The sequence below is a fragment of the Thermobia domestica genome, chromosome 18, assembly GCF_964235325.1.
Source record: "Thermobia domestica chromosome 18, izTheDome1.hap1.1, whole genome shotgun sequence".
In the NCBI taxonomy this organism is placed as follows: Eukaryota; Metazoa; Arthropoda; class Insecta; order Zygentoma; family Lepismatidae; genus Thermobia; species Thermobia domestica.
In genome coordinates, this window is record NC_137471.1 from 37,658,276 (window position 1) to 37,679,664 (window position 21,389).

The window sequence follows — 21,389 nt, forward strand, 5'->3', positions numbered from 1 at the left end:
GTCAAGTAAGCTTAAAGCGGAATCCAAATTGCTTCTCGGCTCACATTCGAGAGAAATTGTCCTCCATTTGGACTCGAAACCGGAACTATTGGCCACAAATGTGATACATCTGCCGACTCACTTACGAAGGACTCCTGATAAAAATAAGTTGTACTGATCTTTATGTACTTGTTAGGCAAGGTTCTAGAACACATGTCCCCCTTCCCATTTAGCTGTAATAAAGACCGAAAACAACGTGCCCTGCGGGACTCTAACCCGCCTTCATTCGCTGGCGCTCGCTCGTCAATACTATTTAATTTAAATATTAAACTTTGGTACAGAAAGGATCAACCTAGGTACTAACCTAAATGGGGGGGGGACCTGTGTTCTAGAACCTTCCTTACTTGTTAATATAATTGTCACGAATCATTTCAGAAGGACAAAAAGATAAACAGTTGCAGAAGTGAAGCCGTTATACAGCATTACATATAGACAATTTCAAAATACTGCAGAGTACAGAAGAACTAATTTAGTCCAAGTTAATTCATTGTGACTTTTGTTAGTCCAAGTTAACCCTTAATAGCACTACCCTTTTCTTATCGTAGTTTGCACTTTCCGGGCCTGCGAGACCCACGTAGGCTGTAGTATGTACGTGTGAACATAATTTAGTGGAGATCGTTTTCTGAATGTGTAACAAATTAATATTTATTTTGTATAATATGTTAACTTCTACAATATATATATATATATATATATATATATATATATATATATATATATATATGTGTGTGTGTGTGTGTGTGTTTAATTCGTAAATTATATAAAGAGCACAATATAAGCTATAATGATAATATTTATTTCGAACATGAAGGGATGCAAATTTTCACGTTAAATTTGCACTTTGAACTTGTATATAGAGTGTGCATATTTAACGTAAGAAATTTTAAGTTTATTGTTCAAAATATATATGATTTTGTTATTTGTGCTCACTGTTACCTTGAAATATTTCTGCACATACTGCATATTACATACACTGTTCCCACAGAAATAACATATGCTCACTGCACACATTATTGTAATTTGATAACGAAGAGCAAATATTCAATAAAAATACTACTTGCATAGTTATACCATAGAAATTATGTCTGTGGTGATTTTGTGAAGTGACCTGGAATATAACTTACAACCATCCAAAACCAAACAAGGTACCAGTACCAAAATTCATTCCTAATTATATCAAGACATGATTACAATTTAGTGCAGTTCTTTTTTTCTAGGTATACAGAGATAAATCAAATTGTGATCTGCATTTACTTAATATAAGTATATTCAGAATGCTGAAATTCATACCAGTGTTTCACTGTATTGCAAATACAGAAATTTTAACTCCTATTTCCCTAATCGTAACCCAAAATGATGGTGTGCAGATCGATGTTGTCAGTTTCTGTACGTCAGATTACCAAAACCAAACTTAAGACGTTGGGGATTTAGAACTGACAAGCTGTCCCGGGATTTTGCTAGCTGAAACTTGTAATGAGATCTGGACCTGGGTAGCTTTATAAATGAAACAGTGCACATTTAAATTGGAAGCAGATTGTGATGTGAACCGGAAAGAAAAAGGGTTGGTTATATTTATATAGGATAGGAGTAATCTGCGCAGCACTTGCCTGACGTTCTCGGCGGTCCTCAAGCGATGACTCCTCTGATGGATTGTTGTCCTCCCTCATGTTCATCTCCCGATAATCAGTAGTCAGATGGTTCGAAAAGAAGTCCTGCGCGGATATGTAGGAAAACTGGCGTTTCAGCGACAATGAACATCAAATTAAGAACGCTCTTTTAAGTGTCGCGACATTCTCGTCAGATATTCAACAAGGTAACAAATAGATATTACCCTTCTTGTCGAAGGTAAGATTCGGACTTCAGCACTCGAAAACCGTGGTCCGTGGGATTACATCTTAATTATTACATTAGTAATTACGTAGTACAGTCAAACCAAAGACCGAACGGACTCAAGGTATACTCTTGTGTACACACAATAACAATTCATTCATGTTGGCTTTGTACATTATTTGCTGTGGAGAGTTGATAGTATAGTGTGGTTTAAGTGTATACTGTCGACAAGGTACTTCATTAAGTGAAAAGTCTCGGGACTAGTAGTGAGAACTTCCCAATCTCCAGCCTCCTTTTTTCTTTTCAGCTGTCCTCTTAACATATGAGTACCTTGTACGATGCTTGAACGACTCCAAAATATGCAAATCCCAGTTTCGCATTCGACATCGTAATTTGATGCATATTTCTTCCCTTGAATTCATCTTTAAAGTTAAAAAAACAAATAATATTCGCTAAGGACCAGATTTGGAGCATACGTGACTGGTGGGGCAATTCGTACTATATTCAATTTTGCCATTACTTTCATGGATGTGTGAACGGTATATTGTCTTGGTGTAAGAGCATTTTTATCTGCGTCTTTTTCTCAAGAGACCAAGACCTTTCCAACCGATTGCTTGGTCTTTTACTACTACGGTGTCTTTCACTCTGAGTCACTGTAGATTGCCTATTAGACTGATGTTTCTATGATTGATCCATTACGAATCGGTGCGAAAACTAATTTGAATTACACTGAAATAGCTTCAAACCACTCCCTAAATCGTCAGTACGTTGCTGTTTTTGGTCGGTTGTGAGAAAACGCGGCTTCGATCTCTCACAAAGCTTTTTCAGATGCAAATGTTCATTTAAAATATCTCTCACTTTTAGTTTGCGGTCATCCAAAAATAACACGCGGTTTTTTTTTTTTTTTTTCTGGAGTTTATTCCGCAATTGGATGTCTAGAATGTGCAGCATCATTGATGCTTGTACAGTCATATTTAAATTCAATGAATAATCGACAAAGTTGTTTTGGACGGAGCGTATGTTCCGTAACTCTGTTCCACGTATTCTTAAGTTTAGACATTTTTTCTGATAATTAGCAATGTTTAATCAGTGCAGAATATCATTATTTTTGGTCCATTGTTTCCACAAAAGCACAAGTAGCGCTATATAAACGAGTGCAATTCGTAAAGAAATGACCAAAATGTCGTGAATATTTGAAGGTTAGTACTTGCTAAAAATGTACGGATACTTGGTTGCTGATGCTATCTAGTAGCGAGTCCCGGGACTTTTCATTCCATGTAGTACCTGAACCATAGTGAAATCACTAATAAATACATACTAGTTCGTGTGATTTGTTACTACAGGAGGGTTGCAAATTAAGGTTTGATTTTCATCAATACTTGATCTTAGTGTCATTGGGGAGAGGGAAGTTTGTATTTTTATTCTAACCTGGATGTACTCCGTGTGAGTCCCATGTTACGGCAGATATCCAGGCGGTGAATCCCATTATTGCTTAACTTTTTCAAGATGTCTGCTGCGATGTTCTCGATGGCGCTGGTAACGCGCCTTCCCGATTCTGGTAGTGTAACTAGAAGTGAAGAAATGTAAACACTGTTCTTAACGATACTCCACAAGAAGAAATCATACACTGTGAGGTTCAGTGAATTTGGTAGTCATATGCAGATTACCGTTGCTCAACCAATCTGGTCTTTTTGGCAGGTTCCGGAACCTACATGATATTGTACTCGAAAAAAGAACCGCCAAACACACGTCTCCTACAAGCAGCACAAAACATGTTCACTTCCGGGGATGCCTCGTTCTACCTCGATGTCAATAAAATTTCAAACCTCCCTCTTTCCATTTTTGTCCAGTATTAGTGAAAAATAGCCTTCTTAAATTGTTCAATAATTTAACCACCCTGTATTATAAAAGTTTTATTATATATATATATATATATATATATATATATATATATATATATATATATATATATATATATATATATCAGTATGAAGGAAGTCTTGATTATTTCTTCAAGTTACAATAACCAACATCGTCAAATACTTCATTTCTTGTCTTTCAGTGAAGAGGTACTGTGTTGCTTTTAAACTAATTGCCGGGTATGTAAGCCTTCAACACTTTTTAAGAGATACTTCATTTAAATGTTGAACACCGGGGACTATGGTGAGTTTCTAAAATGTCTAATCCATTTCTTTTGTAGCCTCATGTCAGGGGCGGGGTCTAGTGGAACTGGGCGTGGCCGTGGCACGTCCTCTTTGACTGATAACAAGACTGAAAACAAGGAGACTAAACCAAATCCTAAGATGTCAAAGGCACTTAGTACTTCTGCTAAAAGGTGAGTGGGATCCTGCTATAGGTAATAATACAGGTAATTGGATTCAAAAATCTTATATATCTTTCCAAAGTATTACATGTGCAATAGTATATGAAAACAACCAGGAATTTTCCAAGTGTTGATGCACTACAAATGTTTTATATGTGCTCCGTTTGTCATTAGAGTTCAGATCGTACGTTTTGTATTATTCCCCTTTAATGTGCGTTCTTCGGATATACCAATGTTGTTGGCAGTAAAGGTACACTTAATACTCGTACTCCCCTAAAGGTTTGTCTTGTAACTGACATCGTAAAATGTTCTATACGTTTTGTTATGGAATTCCTGGGTTCATGGCTTGCGGTGAGTTGTATTTTGTGGTCTCTCTTCATATCGTGTCTTCCCTTTTATCATTTTCTTCTCTCTCCCATCCTCTACATCTTTCTCCGTTTCGTTCCTCTTCACTTATCTTACTTTTATATTCTTCCTCTTTTCCTTTCTCCCTGTTCTTTTTCGTATCTCCCTTTTCTTTAGTGTACGGAATCCAGGGTTCGATTCCCGGTGGGAGAGCACAGAACATTTAATTCTGCAGTCATTCATTCATTAGTCTAAAGGATATAACCGTAGGACATTAAACTAAAATATTTCATTTTCTCTTTTCCTGTCCCTCTCTTTATCCTTTGTCTCTTCCCCAATCATTTTACTGTGTGACAAGGGTCTTGTTTATCCCGCGCAGTTCCATTTACGTAGACAATCGGTGTCGTACCGCTGCAAAGTATTCTGCTGATCGGAAATGTTCTTTTTGGTCTGTTCTGAATGCGCTACAGCAACAGATGAACTTACAACGTTTTGTACCCACTGCATTCGTGCTACCAACTGGTATATCATAATGAAAACTTCAAGGGTTTCTGCTTCGTTTCATTTCATGTTTCAAACATTATTATGTGTGTTATTCCTCGAAATAACAAGTGTGTTAAAATCCGATGAACCATCCTGTGCAGTGTACTGTTAATTTTCAAAGAATAAACTCGTACAACGGGATGAGAGAAAGGGAGGGAGTAAGAAGAGACAGATCTGTCTTGTGATATGTGAACACTTAGCTGGAATACTTTAGTCTTTTTGACTTAGAAATAACACTCAAGACTTACAGAAGTAAGTGATTGGGTTTATTATTCAAGTAAAATATATATAAAAGCATTAACTTGTTTACTTCCTATTGATGCCTCTGCTAGAATAATTTCAGCAAACAATTCCGTAGCTGTCTTCAGCAAGTTTTAAATTGCAGAACGTCAGCTTCCAAAATTCAATTTATAATTGGTTGAAGATAGCAATGAATTAGTTTCTGAAATTTTTCCAGTAAAGGATCCTAGGGGTACGCAAACAAGTTAGTGGTTAACTGAGTTTGTGTTCAACTAAGTTTCCGACGATAAACAATAGTAATTGTGGCCGTAGGCGTTTTAGTAACAACATGTTGTTACTTCATTCCTCAGATTCGTCTATCATCATTTACTTGCCTTAATCATCCTAAGCCTATAGGGCATAATCGTTGGACGTTAAACTGGAAGATTTCATTTTTGCAAAATCTTGCCGTTTTATATTTCCAAGTTATGAGTTACTGTGTGTAGGTGATAACATTTTAAAAAGTTATTACTCACTTTGTTTCTTCGAAGGAAAAATGACTAAATTGAATAATACGAGGTTGGACAATAAAGCAATTAAGACATTGTTTCCCTGCCTATAGTGCCAGTCCGGCAGCCTGCTACCACAGGCAGTCTGTAATCATGGTCTTTCCACAGCCACAAATTGCACGCACCTGCAATACTTCGATCATGAGTATCAGCTTGAAGAGTGAAGTCGTGTGTTCGCTCCGAGTCACAAAAATCGAATCACGAAATATTGTGCGGCGGTATGCCATCTCTGTGAAGCTTCAGTATACTTTTGGAAACGAGATTTTATCAAGGGCACAAGTGTTTCATTAGCACTTTTTTTTCCCTGAAGGCAGAACCAATGTTGAAGATGAACACTGCAGTGCGTGACCATCAACAGCACGAACAGATGACAATACAGCCGGGTTGAGTGAACTTGTGCGAACTGATCGAAGATTAACTGTGAAAATGATTGCGAACGAACTGAACATTAATCGGGAAACTGTTTACTTGATGTACGGTATCTGGAAATCTGAGAATGAGAAAAATTTGTTCCAAAATAGTTCCCAATACAGCAACAAAAATATCAACGGAGAACTTTGGCTGCTGATCCGTTGGAATAAGTGGAATTGAAGAACCGACTTATCCTGCTGATGAATGTTGGCTCTGTCAGTGTGATCCCGAGACGAAACGTCAAAGTTCGCATTGGTGTTCGAAGGAATCGCCAAGACCAAACAAAGCGCACATGTCGAAGTCAAAGGTGAAATGCATGTGCTTGTTTGCTTCTTTGGCTAAATGGATATTCTGCACAAAGAGTGGTTAACTTCAAGCCAGACAGTAAGCCATCATTATTATAAACAAGTTCTCGACTTCGAAAATGGGTTCGTCGTGTTTTTCCAGACATTGCTGACAACTGGATCCTGCATCATGATTACGCACCATCCCATACTGCATTGTCTATTGGGCAGATTTGACGTCAAAGTTCATTGCAGAGCTACCACAAACTCCTTATTCAACCGACGGGTTGATTTTTTTTAGTCCCAAAAGTGAAATTAGTCGTTAAAGGACACCATTTTGCAATAGTACAGGACGTCTAAACATTTCTAACAAGGTGTTCGCTAGCATATCAGAAGATGAGTTCCAGAGACTCTACCAACGATGGAAGCGCCAATGGAGTAATTGTGTGGAAAATTATACCTTTGTAGAGTGCGTTTGTTTTATCTTGGCACACTTCCCGCCACTGCACTTGGTTGGCTTTTAAAGTACTTTCTGCTAGCACTCACGTGAATGTTTTAATTCAATAGACGTCTTATTGGCTTTGTCGTGTGGTGACGTTAATTGTCAACCAGCCCATTAAATGAGGTCATTGTTGTTTGGCGGGTTATGAAGTGCTTAGTTATCATATACAAACAAGTGTGTTACAGTGATTTGTGAATGGTGTGGCATTTTGCTATGTTTCATAGCGTATTCTAACTCTCAACTTAACCGTGGCATGGCAAGAACGCGTTGCAAACAGATCCATCCTTTAGGCGGGAAGCGTGCCAAGAAAGAACAAACATACTCTAGTTGGTTAAAAATGAAAGTATTTTTTTTTATAACAAGTTTCATTACTTTATTGTCCAACTTCGTATATAAAAACCTTTGTGAAACTGAAACTCTTCATTTAGTGTTGTCGGTTAAAGACAACAGAATTGGTTACAGAAATCATACAGGAAAATTCCGAGGGCACATAAAACGTGAGTGGTCGTAATTGCTACTAATTGTTCGAATCGGATCTTGGCTACATGATGTTGCAAAAACGGGACAAGTGTGCTGGGTGTTGCCAGTACTTTGCTGATACTTTTTTTTTTTAATTTCTATAAAATTGATTTCTATGAAACTTGCTCAACATTGTTTTGTATAGTGGACCAATATTTTGTTTTATTATTTCTCACAAATATCAATTTCTTTTCATTACAGGATCCAGAAGGAATTGGCAGAGATTACACTGGATCCCCCACCCAATTGCAGGTAATCGACAGTTTAGTGCATTATGATAATTGAGGTAAACATTTTAGTTACGCACACGAAGATAAATAGTTCATACATATAAAGGATTCCATGTCATTCTGTAGGAAAGGCAATTTGTGAAAAATAAGAATTAACAGATATGACAGTCTTTTGTAAGTACAGTAAACCCGTGGTTTAACGGATCTCGAACCAGTGGACTTCGAATTTAATGGACAAATTTTACTAGAGTAACAGTTGTAGTTGAGTGAAAGAAACTGTTTAGTCAAGCCACATTTTTAAAAGACGCGGTGATAGGTACGATTGTAATATGACAGCAGAACAAAGTGCCATTACTACTGCTTGTTCGAATCAAAGCTTTGCTACATTCGTGATGAAATGTGGAGAAATGTCAGTGAAAGATGAAATTAAACAATGGCTCAACATGAACGAAGTATATTCTCAGTCACGAAGCCTTATGGACAACATTGCGTATGTAGAGGGATCTTCAGAACCGGAAATGTTGGTTTGTGAATATTTCAGTCAGGTTAGATCTTTAATCATTAAGAAAGAACATCCAACGGGTAACAAGCTTCGGGGCTTTTTTCACTCTTCTAATACACAGCTGTAAAGAGTTTCTTGTTTTTAATATGGTATTAACACTAAATATTAGAGAGTTCCCTTGTGGCTATATGGTTTGCGTACTTGTCTTGGGCCTCGGAGAACCTAGTACGATTCTTGGTGGGAATCATGTGGTTCGGATCTCTCATTAAACTATAGGTCCAAGTCTCGTATAGCTTTGGTGCTGAAAGAGACACTAAATTCGAACCAACTCATTAAATATTCGCGATTTTACGATTACAATTTAGCTCCAATTAGTCCTTTAAATGGGAAGTTTACTGTATGGTCTTATTTGACTGAATTTCTGTGCCAGCTGGTCACTTAAGTGATTATACACTCGAGAACCTGAAAAGAGTTGTCTAGAACTGAGACAACTGCATTATTACTGTGAAAGCTATGATGACATATTCACGTGTCATAAGAGATGCTGAATATGGTCCCTGTTCATTTCAGCGTAGGGGCCGCGGTGGCTCAGTGGTAGAGCGTTCACCTCTGGTGCTTGGGGTCCTGGGTTCGATCCCAGCCCCCGCCAAGTGAACTTTCTGGTGGACAAACACCGTGTGCGTGGGTTTTCTCGGGGTTCTCCCGTTTCCTCCCACTTTCTTCATTCCACCATTTCATTCATTACTCATCATCACCGTCTCCTTTAGCCTAACCGGCATAATCGTGGGACGTAAAACTCAAAGATTTCATTTCTTTTTCATTTCAGTGTACTTCTTTGGGCCTGGGATGGGATGTTGATTGATATTGTCCGCAGTTATCTTAACGATGATAATATAGATTAAGTCGGTTACTGGTTACCTGGTTTGAATGACAGAGTAAATATCAGTTACTTCTTTCAGTGTTATCTCTCGCCTCTATATCCATAACCTGCCACACCTGGTTCTGTATTACAAGACTTGATTGCCGTTTAAACTTCACTCTTCGTAATCCTTATTATTTTGGAATATTTTAAATTTCGCTCAGTTTCAAAGAGTGAAGATATATGACTGGGGCGCGGATCACATCCGGACATTCGAACAACCGTGCCAGTGTATTAATCGTTACGCTACCCAATCATCTTGAGTCTTTAAGTAAACTGGGCAGCCTTTGACGGAATGCAAACGTATGGGTGGGTGGTGCGAAGAAGGGCTGGGTGAGTAACATAATAGGTTAACAACCAGCATGATAAAAATCGGAGATTTTGCTTCTCCCACCCAATCGCACAAATTTATTTTCTAAAAATCGAATTACTTACCTAAGAGTAGACATTACTAACAAATCAAGCTTCCAGATACACATTTTCACTGGGGTAATCAACACATAACACAACAATGAAAATGGAGAGAAAGTTTGTCAAAGCCCTATGTAAATTCAGTATTATCCCCACATGCGCCCTATGGAACTGAAAATAAAAACCTTGGGGAAAACTCAGAATTGCAGACCATCAGATTTGAACTCGGGACCTCCCAATTATGAGACAATAAATCAGTTCATATACTGGAGCGTTAATAAACTAAAAGTTTAATTTCATTGGTTTCAAATCACTTATCGCCACTCGCTCTACAGTTCTGATTTTGGAAAATCAAGGTTTTTAAACAATAATAATAATAGTAATATAAAACCTGGATTACAGCGTAGGAAGTTTTGTGAAATACAGTGCTAAGATTTTCGTATATTTATAGTTCGGAAATATGTTTTGATGATAGTAACTAAATTGTACTCTTGAGTACATAGTTCAAAACTTAGAATCGTTTTAGGACATTATTCTACCGTTCTTGGTTCTTCATTCTTCTCATCAGATGGCCATATCACTGTAGTTATTTTCTTGCATCTTAGATATCTTTACAACTTTTTTTTTTCATTTCTCATTCGTGTATCATGTTATCCCACACATTTATCGTAGCATTCTCAATTCACTAACATTCAATCAGTTTTCATTTGCTTTCTTTATTAGCTGTGGTTTCTGATCGGTAAATCGTTGCTGACGTAACCACTTTTTTTTTTTTTTTCTAAACCATCCCTTTATTCGTTACCCTGATTCTGCGGTCACACATTCTTCCAATTTCACCATCCCTCTTGCATTCTGTGTTATTTCCACTCCCAAATCGCCATTCTTGGCAACACAGAATTTGCCAATAATAATCGGTCTTATTTATTCTGTCGGATCAGATTATTTATATATTATGTAGAAAAACATGGTGCTAACGCAGCAGGTTTTATATATATGTATTCAAGCGATTTCAACCACTGGCTTACACTGGCAAGTAGTTCGGCGTCAGTATTAAAGCGTTGTGTAGCAAGTCATGTCTTCATCGCTGAGAAGAGGTGGTAGTCGCTAGGCGCCAAATACGAGCTGTATGGTGAGTGATCGAACACCTCTCATCCATAATCATCAAAGAGCTCACGTGTCGTGCGTTATCGTGAAAAAACAACATATTCGCGCTAAGTTTTTCTTGGCGTACATTTCACATAGTTGGCGATGGATTTCAACTTTTTTTTTTCATCTCGACAAAAACCTAATCACAGAACGCACCTCAGAAGAAGCGGGATTTTCTATTGCAGCACACATTGTAACACGTCACAGAAAGCACAGTATAAGTATAAGCTCAAGCTACCACAGCTGGATGTGTGCTGAGTGTGGCAACGTTCTGACACCAAGATGGCGACTCTAGCCCCGTCCACTGCCGCGATAGGCCAAAATGTCTGGTACTTTCTGGACAGCCTCGTAAATTTTAGGCACTTACATATCAAATCATGTGCTAGTTAGTTCTGAAAAAATGTGCGAATTATATTTTGTATTATTTTGTAATTTTTTCTAAAAAGGTTTTGTAGAATGTGGAATTTTCATTGTCTTATGTGATATTCTCTCTTTTTCAGTGCTGGTCCAAAAGGTGACAATTTGTATGAATGGGTATCAACTATATTGGGACCTCCAGGGTCTGTGTATGAAGGTGGAGTGTTTTTCCTAGATATTCACTTTTCTCCAGAATATCCTTTTAAACCACCTAAGGTACGTTTAGTAGTAAAGTTCATTCATTAGTTAATTGCCTTCTGTATCATACTATCCGTGCTTGTAAGTAGGTACCAGGTTTTGAGGCACTAAAAGCATCAATAGTAGACAGGCAAATAGGCGCTAAAGTCTTAAAACATCATTCTATGGTGTGTGGAATGCAGCGTCAACTAAAGTTGACGTGTGTCCTGAGCCACATGGATCTAGTTTCTGCTTTGTATTTCTATTTCTGCGAGATCCATATTAATGTTGTTTATCGGGTCTCATCCTAAACGAAGGGAAAATCCCAACCTACACCTCCTCGCGGGGGAAAGCGGGCAACGTTTTTGGCGGCTAACGTAGGTGGGGACCGACCGACTTCCGGGATAAGGAGTCAGCTTCTACCATGTGCCAACGGCCTTCTCGGAGGGCGGTTGAGCGGGTGGAGGTCAGGGCACCTTCTTGTCCTTAGGAGGGGAAACTGTCCTAAAAGGCGGATGAACCACTAGATGGTCAACAGCATGGAGATGTGGATAGGAAATGGGAATACTATCACATTATCTTTTTCCCAGAAGGGACGAAGGAGGAGAATAAATAAATATGATGGTTCTTCCTGAGGTAAAAAATTCCGGAGGTAGAATAGTCCCCCGTTCGGATCTCTGGGTAGGGACTACTCCGGGAAGAATCATCAGAGGAGAAAATAATAACTTTCATTTCAGCATGGGAACCTGGAAGGTACGAACTCTACGACGTGAGGGAAAACTTGAAAATTTAAAAATGGAAATGGACAAATGTAAAGTGGACAATAGTGGGCTTGAGTGAAGTGAGATGGCCAGGGAAAGATGAGATAGTATCGGGAAATTACAGAATTATCGGCCTTATCGCCTCCTTTCCCATCCCTCTTGAATATTATTCTAAATGTGCCTCAGAATTTTATTTTCGAATACTTTCAGTCTGCGTTGTTCAAAGTACTGGTACGTGATCATGTTTCACAACCATACAGCAGGTATATAATTATCGTTTTATATATATTCTATCGCTCGGATTTTGTAGCCAATGCAATTTTACCTGTTTTCTCTTCTCCGTTTAGTCGGTAATAGAGCGTTCACCTCCGGTTCATAGGATCCCTGGCTCGGGGTTGGTCCTTAAAACTTAATTTCATTTTCATTTTTTTTTTTTTTTTTTTTTTTAGAACAATTCGAAGAGAAAAATTAATTGGCATTTTGGAATGAGTAGATAAATCATTAAATATATTTTAACATATTTTGGTGATCCACTATAACGAATCGTTAATTTGATATTGCACATTTCTTCAAGGTGTAGATTACAAAATTATGTTTGCCAATGGATGCTACATCATACAAGCGTGACTATTATGCTACATAAGATTTATATATAATATAAGGTTAGTGGTATTTGATTCTACGATATTCTAATTCCTTTTTAAAACTTCAAAGTTATCCTTTTATTTCTAGGGATGTAGTCGGGCATATTTAAAGCATATGGATCAAATTCACGTGGAACATTTTTACCTTTGACCGCTTATCCAGTTGTTTTTAGTTTATTCAAGTTGTTTACTAGCCGCAGTAACTTGATCACCTTATTCGTGGCTGCGTTCTTCACGTGTATTGGGGTGAAACTTCACCTGGACGCAGAAGATAGTTTATGTAATACTTGAATATATATGTTTGAACTGATAGAAGGTTCTGTCGAAACGAGGGATTTATGTAGATATCTAATTGAAGTCCTGATTTTCACAAAATGCAAAGAATAGACAATATTCGGCTTTTAAGCAATGTTTAGTGAAATAGACGAAATAAATTTTGCTGAAATAGGAGCAAAGACTCCTAAATGAACCTGAGTGTTCATTATTAGTATATATTTAACATACACATTTTGCCATTTGTACATATCGATCCAAATAATAAATGTGTTAATCAAGGTATTACTATAATTTGAAATAAAGGGTCATATAAAATGTCTCCGCAGTTTTTTAGTACATTTTTGAACAAAAACTTTATTGAAACTTAGTTTTTATCAAGTACATGTTGACCATCAAGAGAGTTTTGCAGAGGCCGAAACAAATGGTATTCTGATGGTGCAATGTCCGGGCAATACGGTGGATGCATTAAAACTTCCCAACCAAGTTCCGTCAGTTTGTTCCGAGTCATCATAGATCATCCGATAATTGGCCAACAGAAAGGGAGTTGTGTTCCATCATGATAGTGTGCGGCCACACACATCTTTGATAACTAGGAACAAATTGACGAAACTTGGTTGGGAAGCTTTCATGCGTATACTGTATAGCCCGGACCTTGCACCGTCTGACTACCCTTTGTTTCGGTCTCTGCAAAACTCTCTTAATGGAAAAAGATTGAGCGATAGAAGCGCCGCTGAAAAATCACTTAGCCAAGTTTTTCGACGATAAGCCACAGAAGTTGTGCACCAATGGAATTATGAAGCTACCCAAAAAATGGTAAAAAGTCATAGATAATAATGGATATGTACTTCATTAAAATTGATTTTCAATAAAGATATATTTTGTTCAAAATGTACCAAATGACCACGGAGACTTTTTATATGACCCTTTATATCTTGATTTGATAGTGACCTTGGTGAAATTCCTATGCTCTTATTTTTCTCTCATTTCCCTCCTTTACTCTTACTTCATTGTCTTGGTAACTTTCTCAGAATTATATCAAAGTTGGACGGATAACACGTATATTTTATTTGAAACAGAATATGATTGATTGTTAAAACTTAAACGCCTTACTGTTCAACATGTTCACCAGATAATCATTTATACATTCGGTGATTTATGTATTTAGTGCTACTTGAATTTGCGTAATATGGATGAAAAACAGGCCAGAAATATGTAATCGTAGAATAAAATAACCTTGAATTACTTTTGAAATATTACTTTTGAATGATGTGATAACAGTATTGTTTCTAATATTTAGCAATGACTTAAAATACAAATATATTTTAATTTAAGCTTGCCATTAGTTTCAACAAAACCTCTTGCGTTTTTCGGTAATTACTTAATACTTAGAATGTATTAATATTTAACAATGACTTATCTGTGAGAAGTCTTAATTTTAAAATTAGCAGTGACTTACAAGATTATTTCTTCTTTTGACAGGTTACTTTCCGAACTCGTATCTATCACTGCAATATCAATAGCCAAGGAGTAATTTGTTTGGATATCTTGAAGGATAACTGGTCTCCAGCTCTAACAATATCCAAGGTGCTTTTATCCATTTGTTCCCTGCTTACAGACTGTAATCCAGGTAAGTATTGATCCTATTTGGTACATTGTTAATGTCATGTTCTTCGAAAAATTTTGCTGTAAACAATTTCTAAGTAGTTTGGTTTATCAAAAACTTTATGTATATATACAGGGTAGCCCAAAAGTAGGTATACAGTCCCGTGCTGATCAGCTCACTGTATTTCATTGTTATCAAACCGGTAGACCTAGTTTCTTTATTATTTGTTCTGAGTGTATTTTGCTTTATACACCCTCCATTCCAAAAGAAACCGAACTTTTGGAAACAAATAGTACCACTAGTGCCGTCTGTTGTAATATTTTACCGGTAGATGGCGTAGTCCCTCATTGACAACTGGTATAAATGTCATGACATTTGGATGCACGGCAACAAAGTTATTGCGTTTCAACTGCCAGTGTGTTGTGTACATCGGTCGGAAAATGAGTTTCAAACAACGAGCTGCAATTGAGTTTTGTGTTAAACTGGGTAAAACTTCTAGTGAAACGCACCAAATGCTAAAAAATGCATATGGTGATGAGTGTCTATCCCGTACGCAAGTTTACGAGTGGTTCAGGCGATTCAAATCGGGTAGAGAGACGCTGGATGATGACGAAAGATCAGGCCGTCCCAAACCGGATTATCGGAAGAAAACATCGAAAAAGTGCGTGAATTCATCAAACATAACAAAAAATCGTCGGTGAAAGTTATTGAAATGGAATTAGGCATTCCTCAAACAACCGCATACCGCATTTTGACCGAAGTTTTGGGCCTTAAGAAGGTTAATTCGCGGTTTGTACCACACAAACTCACCGAAGACCAAAAAGTTGATCGAATTGCGCATTGCAAAGACATCGTTAAAAGTGCTCGGCAGGATCGAAACTTCTTGAAATCGATTGTAACTGGTGACGAGACGTGGTGTTTTGAATATGAGCCCGAAACAAAGCGGCAAAGTGCTGAATGGAGAGCGCCGGATGAAGGAACACCCAAAAAAAGTCGCTTGGTGAAGTTAAAAGTTAAGGTGATGCTGATTTGTTTTTACGATTCAAAAGGAATTATCCACAAAGAATTTGTTCAGCCCGGCCAGACAGTCACTGGAGAGTTTTACTTGGGCGTCATGAAGCGTTTGCTGGCAAGAATTCGTCCTATTCGGCCCGAATATCGCGAAATCGGCAGTTGGACTCTTTTGGACGATAATGCACCATCACATCGTTCGCGACTCGTAACTGAATTTTTGGTCAAAAATCACATTATTCGGTTGCATCATCCGCCCTATTCACCAGATCTCGCTCCGTGCGATTTCTATCTGTTCCCGAAACTGCATTTGGCGATGAAAGGAAAGTGGCACGCATCGATTGATGCCATTGAGAAGGCGACGACCGCCGTCCTAAAGACCATTCCAATAAAGGACATGGAGAAGTCGTTTGACAACTTGTTGGAGCGTGCAAATATGTGTATCGATGCAGAAGGGGAATACATTGATTAATAAAAATGATTTGTTCCAAAATGTACATTGCTTTTTTGTTTTTTTTAAAACGTTCGGTTTCTTTTGGAATGGAGGGTGTACATTAAGCCCGGAACAGCCGAAGGAAATAAAACTATAAGATAAAACGTTACAATGCAAAGGTGTATACCTACTTTTAGGCCACCCTGTATAGTATTTACTCCGTCCATATGTCTGTCCGGGAGACATCTGAAGAGCTAGTGGATGGACCACCATCAGTTTCGGCCAAAATATCGACGGTCAAAAAAATTTGTAGTCGAGTTCGTTCATGGAGGTTATATTCAAACCGAAAGTGAAGGGGGGGCACGTGGCTCAGTGGTAGAGGGCTCATCTCTAGTGCGTAGGGTCCCTGATTCGATTCCCGGACAAGTGGTGAACATAGTGTCATCACCATTCACTTGCCTTCATCATCGTCTCCCTTAGTTTAAAAGCCATATTCGTGGGACGTTAAACTGAAAGATTTCATTTCATTTAAACTGTTAACAGTATACACACAACATGCAATGAAGCAAATTATTAAAACAGTATCGGAAGTTCTTGAATTACGAACTCTTTGTCGAAAACTAGTTACCTATTCCATTTTCTCCCGTCCTACTTCTATATTTGACACCGAACCCTTTCTTCAAATCACCATGGCTTTTGTCTTTCTAACATTTATTTTCATCCAATATTCTTCACTGCCCTTCCTCACGTTTTCTAACATTTTATTGATTTTTCTCTTCAGATTCTGTAACAAGCATGGGGTCGATGGTTCGATCCCAACTCGCGCATAGTGAACTTGGTGGTAGACAAACACCGTATGCATGGGTTTCTCGGAGATCTCCCATTTCCTCCCACTTTCTTTATTCCACGATTCATTTCTCATAATCACGGTCTCCTTTAGCCTAGCCGGCATAAACGTGCGACGTAAAACTCAAAGATTTCATTTCATTTCCTATTCTAACACTTACTTGTTGGTTCATATACAGGGTGTTTCAAAACAACACCGACAACGTTTGGGAGATGATTCCTGTCACCAAGATAAGACAAAAAGTATAGACCAACCTTGGTGCGCAAATGCTTCATTTCGGAGTTATACGCTGCCGAAAACATGGAAAAGTGAACTTTAAAGGCCCATAGCTCCAAAACTATGGAACCTACCGTAGTCGGGTCAAGACTTCATTTAGGAACTAGTATGTGTCCTATTCAAGTTTCAGAATCCTGTGGTACTTCCGCAACAATTCTTATAGAGGTAATTGGTGAGTACTTCAAATTATATGCCCATAGCCAAACTTCCTCTATAAAAATTGTTGCGTGAGTACCGCAGGGTTCTGAAACATGTATTTTTTGGATAGGGCAATATTAGTTCCTAAGTGAAGTCTTGACCCGATTACGGTAGGCCCCACAGTTTAGGAGCTACGGACCTTTCAAGTTCGTTTTTTCATATTTTCGGCAGCCTATGACTCCGAAAAGAAGCATTTGTGTACCCAGGTTGGTCTATACTTTTCGTCTTGTCTTGGTGTCAGGAATCATCTTCCAAACGTCGGTGTTGTTTTGAAACGCCTTGTATAAATTTCTGAGGAGTCTTCCATCTTTCCATTCCAACCTAACCTTCGTCAGAACTTACAACAATTCACACGGTCAAAAGCCTTTCGTATATTAATAAATACCAGATGCACCTCTTTCCTCTTTCTATAAACCTTTTACCGATTACTCTTAATTCAATTACATCTTTGGTTCGATCCCAGCCCCCACCAAGTGAACTTTGTGGTGGACAAACACCGTGTGCGGTGTTTTTTTCGGGGTTCTCCCGTTTCCTCCCATTTTATTCATTACTCATCATCACCGTCTCCTTTAGCCCAACCGGCATAACCGTGGGACGTAAAACTCAAAGATTTCATTTCATTTTCAATTACATCTTTTGTGCCTTTACGTCTCCTGAACCAGAAAGATAGAAAATCCCTTTTCCACAAAATGACTATTGTGAATCTACTTGTAGAGCCGTCATAGAGAACAGTTGCAAACTAAAATTGAACTTCTTGTCTTTGTCCAAAATAGCTTGTTTATGATAGGAATTCTAGAAAACCTCACTCACTCACTCTCTATGGGACGCGGAGTTCAATGCCACATTCACAAAAGCTCTCCAAGACTTCTGTCTTTAGCTAACTGAATCCAGTTTCTACTTTGTATTTCTATTTCTGCGAGATCCATCTTAATGTCTTTCCACCTGTTTCTAGGTCTTCCTAATAGTGATTTTCCGATTGGTCTTCCAGTTAAGACTTTGAAAGTGTTCCAACTAAGGATGGCCAGTTCCGGAATTTTCCCGGAAAGTAAAATCGTAAAAATTCCGGATTTTTTCCGAAATCCAGAATTTTCTAAATTCCGGATTTTTTCCGAAATCCGGAAAGTAAAATTTCCGATTCCGGAAAATTTTGGCCATGCCTCGTTCCTACTTTTTTCCATTCTGGCTACGTGACCTGCCTGCCTGAGGCCATTCCCATTCCTCTTGTGTCCGAATATTCGCCTCAGGATTTTACTCTCAAATACTTTGTCTACGTTCGTCCGTCAGAATAAAGCGACGATGTTTCGCAACCAGTTCAGCACAACCAGCATGATTATCGTTTTATAGATCTTAAGCTTCAAATTCTTCGACAGAAATTCGCGAGGACGAAAGATTTTGAACTGAATAGTAACATGGATTCTTTGCTTTCAGTCGATATTTAATTCCTTCGTGTATATTTTTTTGGTCTATTAAATATTAATCTTAGATATTTGAAAGTATACACTTTTTAGAAAACCTTCAGTGAGTAAAATCAGTCGTATTGCCATTAATTGTATATGGAACATCTTCCCTTTTCTGACAGATTCCCTTCCCTTTCCCTTGGAACTTGAAACTTCAACGATAAATGATCAAATGTTGTTTGTTTTACTCAAAATTTCAACGACGAATAATTCCCCTCTTATCCTTTTTCGAAAATGCACCCAGTAATTGAAATATTGAGTACATCTCTGCTAACCAAACTAGAGTTAAAGAGCACATCCTGTTTTGAACTCTAAGCGTTTCATCCAAAATACGATTAGATGTTTTCAAGCTGTAACACTTTGAAATCGGATTATGTCTTTACAGACACCGTGTACTTTAAACCTTTTAAGTTTTTTCGGTCGTTTTCGACCGATATTGTAGTGTCTTAAAGATTCGATTAAAAGAGAACCAACAATGCTATTTAGTTCCGCTTTTTAATTTTCCAAGAGGGGAGGCATTCAAGAAAGCCTTGGAAGGGTGTATATGCTTCCGAGCGTCAGAACATAGGGGGGTATGATGTCATCAATTTACAAATTCCCTTTTTTTAGGGAGGTCTAATTTCAACATTTTTTGGTGAGCTTCTCTTTAATCCTAGAATCCTAATATTTTCCATAAACAATCAGTGGACCCATTAGTTTTTATGAGAATTTTTTCGGATCTCTTCGTCAACATAGAAGGGGGGTTCAGAGGGACAAAATGGTAAAAAAAGGGATATTTTTGACAAAAAATCCCACTTTCGCGATTCTTGCTCCACTCGGCTACATGATAGGGACATTTGAGGGTAATTTCTGAAAGCCTACTCGATTCTGAAGAGAACGACGTATGAATCATCATCCTACGATAATTTGGGACGCGTCAGGAAAATTTTTGAAGTTTGCATAGTATGTTTGGGAAATTTCGGAAATATTCGCAGAAGAGGAAAATATTTTTCCCGCCCTTAGTATTGAAGATAGGAGATTGGTATTTGGCACACGTAATTAGTACCATAAGTAACATTTTTTAAAGTGATTTCCAGATCTCTATGTTAACACAGGGTCGCACCAGAGGGCCCCTGAAAAAATCCCTATTTTCCTCACTTGTAACCTCCTTAGGAACGTCCTAGGGACATGCTGGTGATACCATCTAAAAGCCTACTCTATTCTAAAGAGAACGACGTATATATCATCATCCTGCGATAATTAGGGACGTTTTAGGAAATATTTGAAGTTTGCATAGTATCCTTGGGAAATTTCGGAAATATTCGCAGAAGAGGAAAATATCCTGAATTTTTCCCGTCCTTAGTATTGAAGATAGGAAATTGGTATCTGGCACAAGTAATTAGTACACTACGTAGTATTTTTGAAAGTAATTTCCATATCTCTATGTTTACCCGGGGCCGCACCAGAGGGCCTCAAATCGTGAAAAAAAGGATTTTTAAGCAAAAATCCCTATTTTACTCAATTTTTCCCTCCTTAGGGACGTCCGAGGGACATGAATGTAATACAATCTGGAAGCCTACTCTATTCTGAAGAGAATGGCGTATGAATCGTGATCCTACGATAATTAGGGACGTGTCAAGAAATTTTTGAAATTTATATAGGGTATTCTGGGACATTCTGGGAATATTCGCAGAAGAGGAAAATATTTTTCCCGTCCTTAGTGTTGAAGATAGGAGATTGGTATTTGGCACAAGCAATTAGTACACTACGTAGTATTTTTGAAAGTGATTCCTGGATCTCTATGTTTACCCAGGGCTGCGCCAAAGGGCTCCAAACCGGGGAAAAAGGAATTTTTTCAACAAAAATCCCTATTTTATTCAATTTTTCCCTCCTTAGGGATGTCCGAGTGACATTCGAGTGATACCGTCTGAAAGTCTACTCCATTCTGAAAAAAATGACGTATGAACCATAATTTTACGATCATTAGGGACGTGTCATAATTTTTTTAAAATTTGTAGGGTGCGATGTATGGAATTTTTGGGCGTTTTTTTAATGCTCTCTCAACATGGGTAAAAAATTTTCCTGCCCTTACTATTCAAGACAGGAAATTCGAATTTGTCACAAGTAATTAGTACACTACGTAGTATTTTTCCAAATTTTTGGAGGTTTGTTCGCAGACCCGGTAGAGCCTCAGGGGTTCCCAAACTTTGAAGAAGATTTTTTTGGGCAAAATATCCCGATTTTTCCCTCAAATAATTCCCTTCTGGTACATCATAGAGACATGTAAGTGGTACCATTTGAAAGGCTGTTCCATTCTGAGAAAAACGAGGTATGAACCATGATCCTAGGGTAAATAGGGATGACACTGTCGCTGCTTATCTGACAAGGGAACCTTCCGAAAATGATAGTTGCAGTGAAAGATGTGACCTATGCCAATTGAAAGAGCTGTAACTAAGATGAGCATTCCCAAAAACTTAGCTGCCCATAGCAATAGGTTTAAGAAATATAAGGGGTGGAA

General features: G+C 38.0%; 1 protein-coding gene across 2 annotated transcripts in view; it reads left to right on the forward strand.

Moving 5' to 3' along the window:
• LOC145675478 (ubiquitin-conjugating enzyme E2-24 kDa-like) overlaps nucleotides 1-21,389 on the forward strand; it is a 33,183-nt gene that overhangs the window by 3,812 nt on the left and 7,982 nt on the right. For both annotated transcript variants that reach the window (XM_081745915.1, XM_081745913.1), the window contains exons 2-5: nucleotides 4,070-4,204; nucleotides 7,786-7,836; nucleotides 11,293-11,425; nucleotides 14,547-14,694. In XM_081745915.1, the coding sequence (XP_081602041.1) occupies nucleotides 4,074-4,204; nucleotides 7,786-7,836; nucleotides 11,293-11,425; nucleotides 14,547-14,694 (463 nt within the window). In that variant the 5' untranslated portion in view covers nucleotides 4,070-4,073. The remainder of the gene's footprint in view (nucleotides 1-4,069; nucleotides 4,205-7,785; nucleotides 7,837-11,292; nucleotides 11,426-14,546; nucleotides 14,695-21,389) is intronic.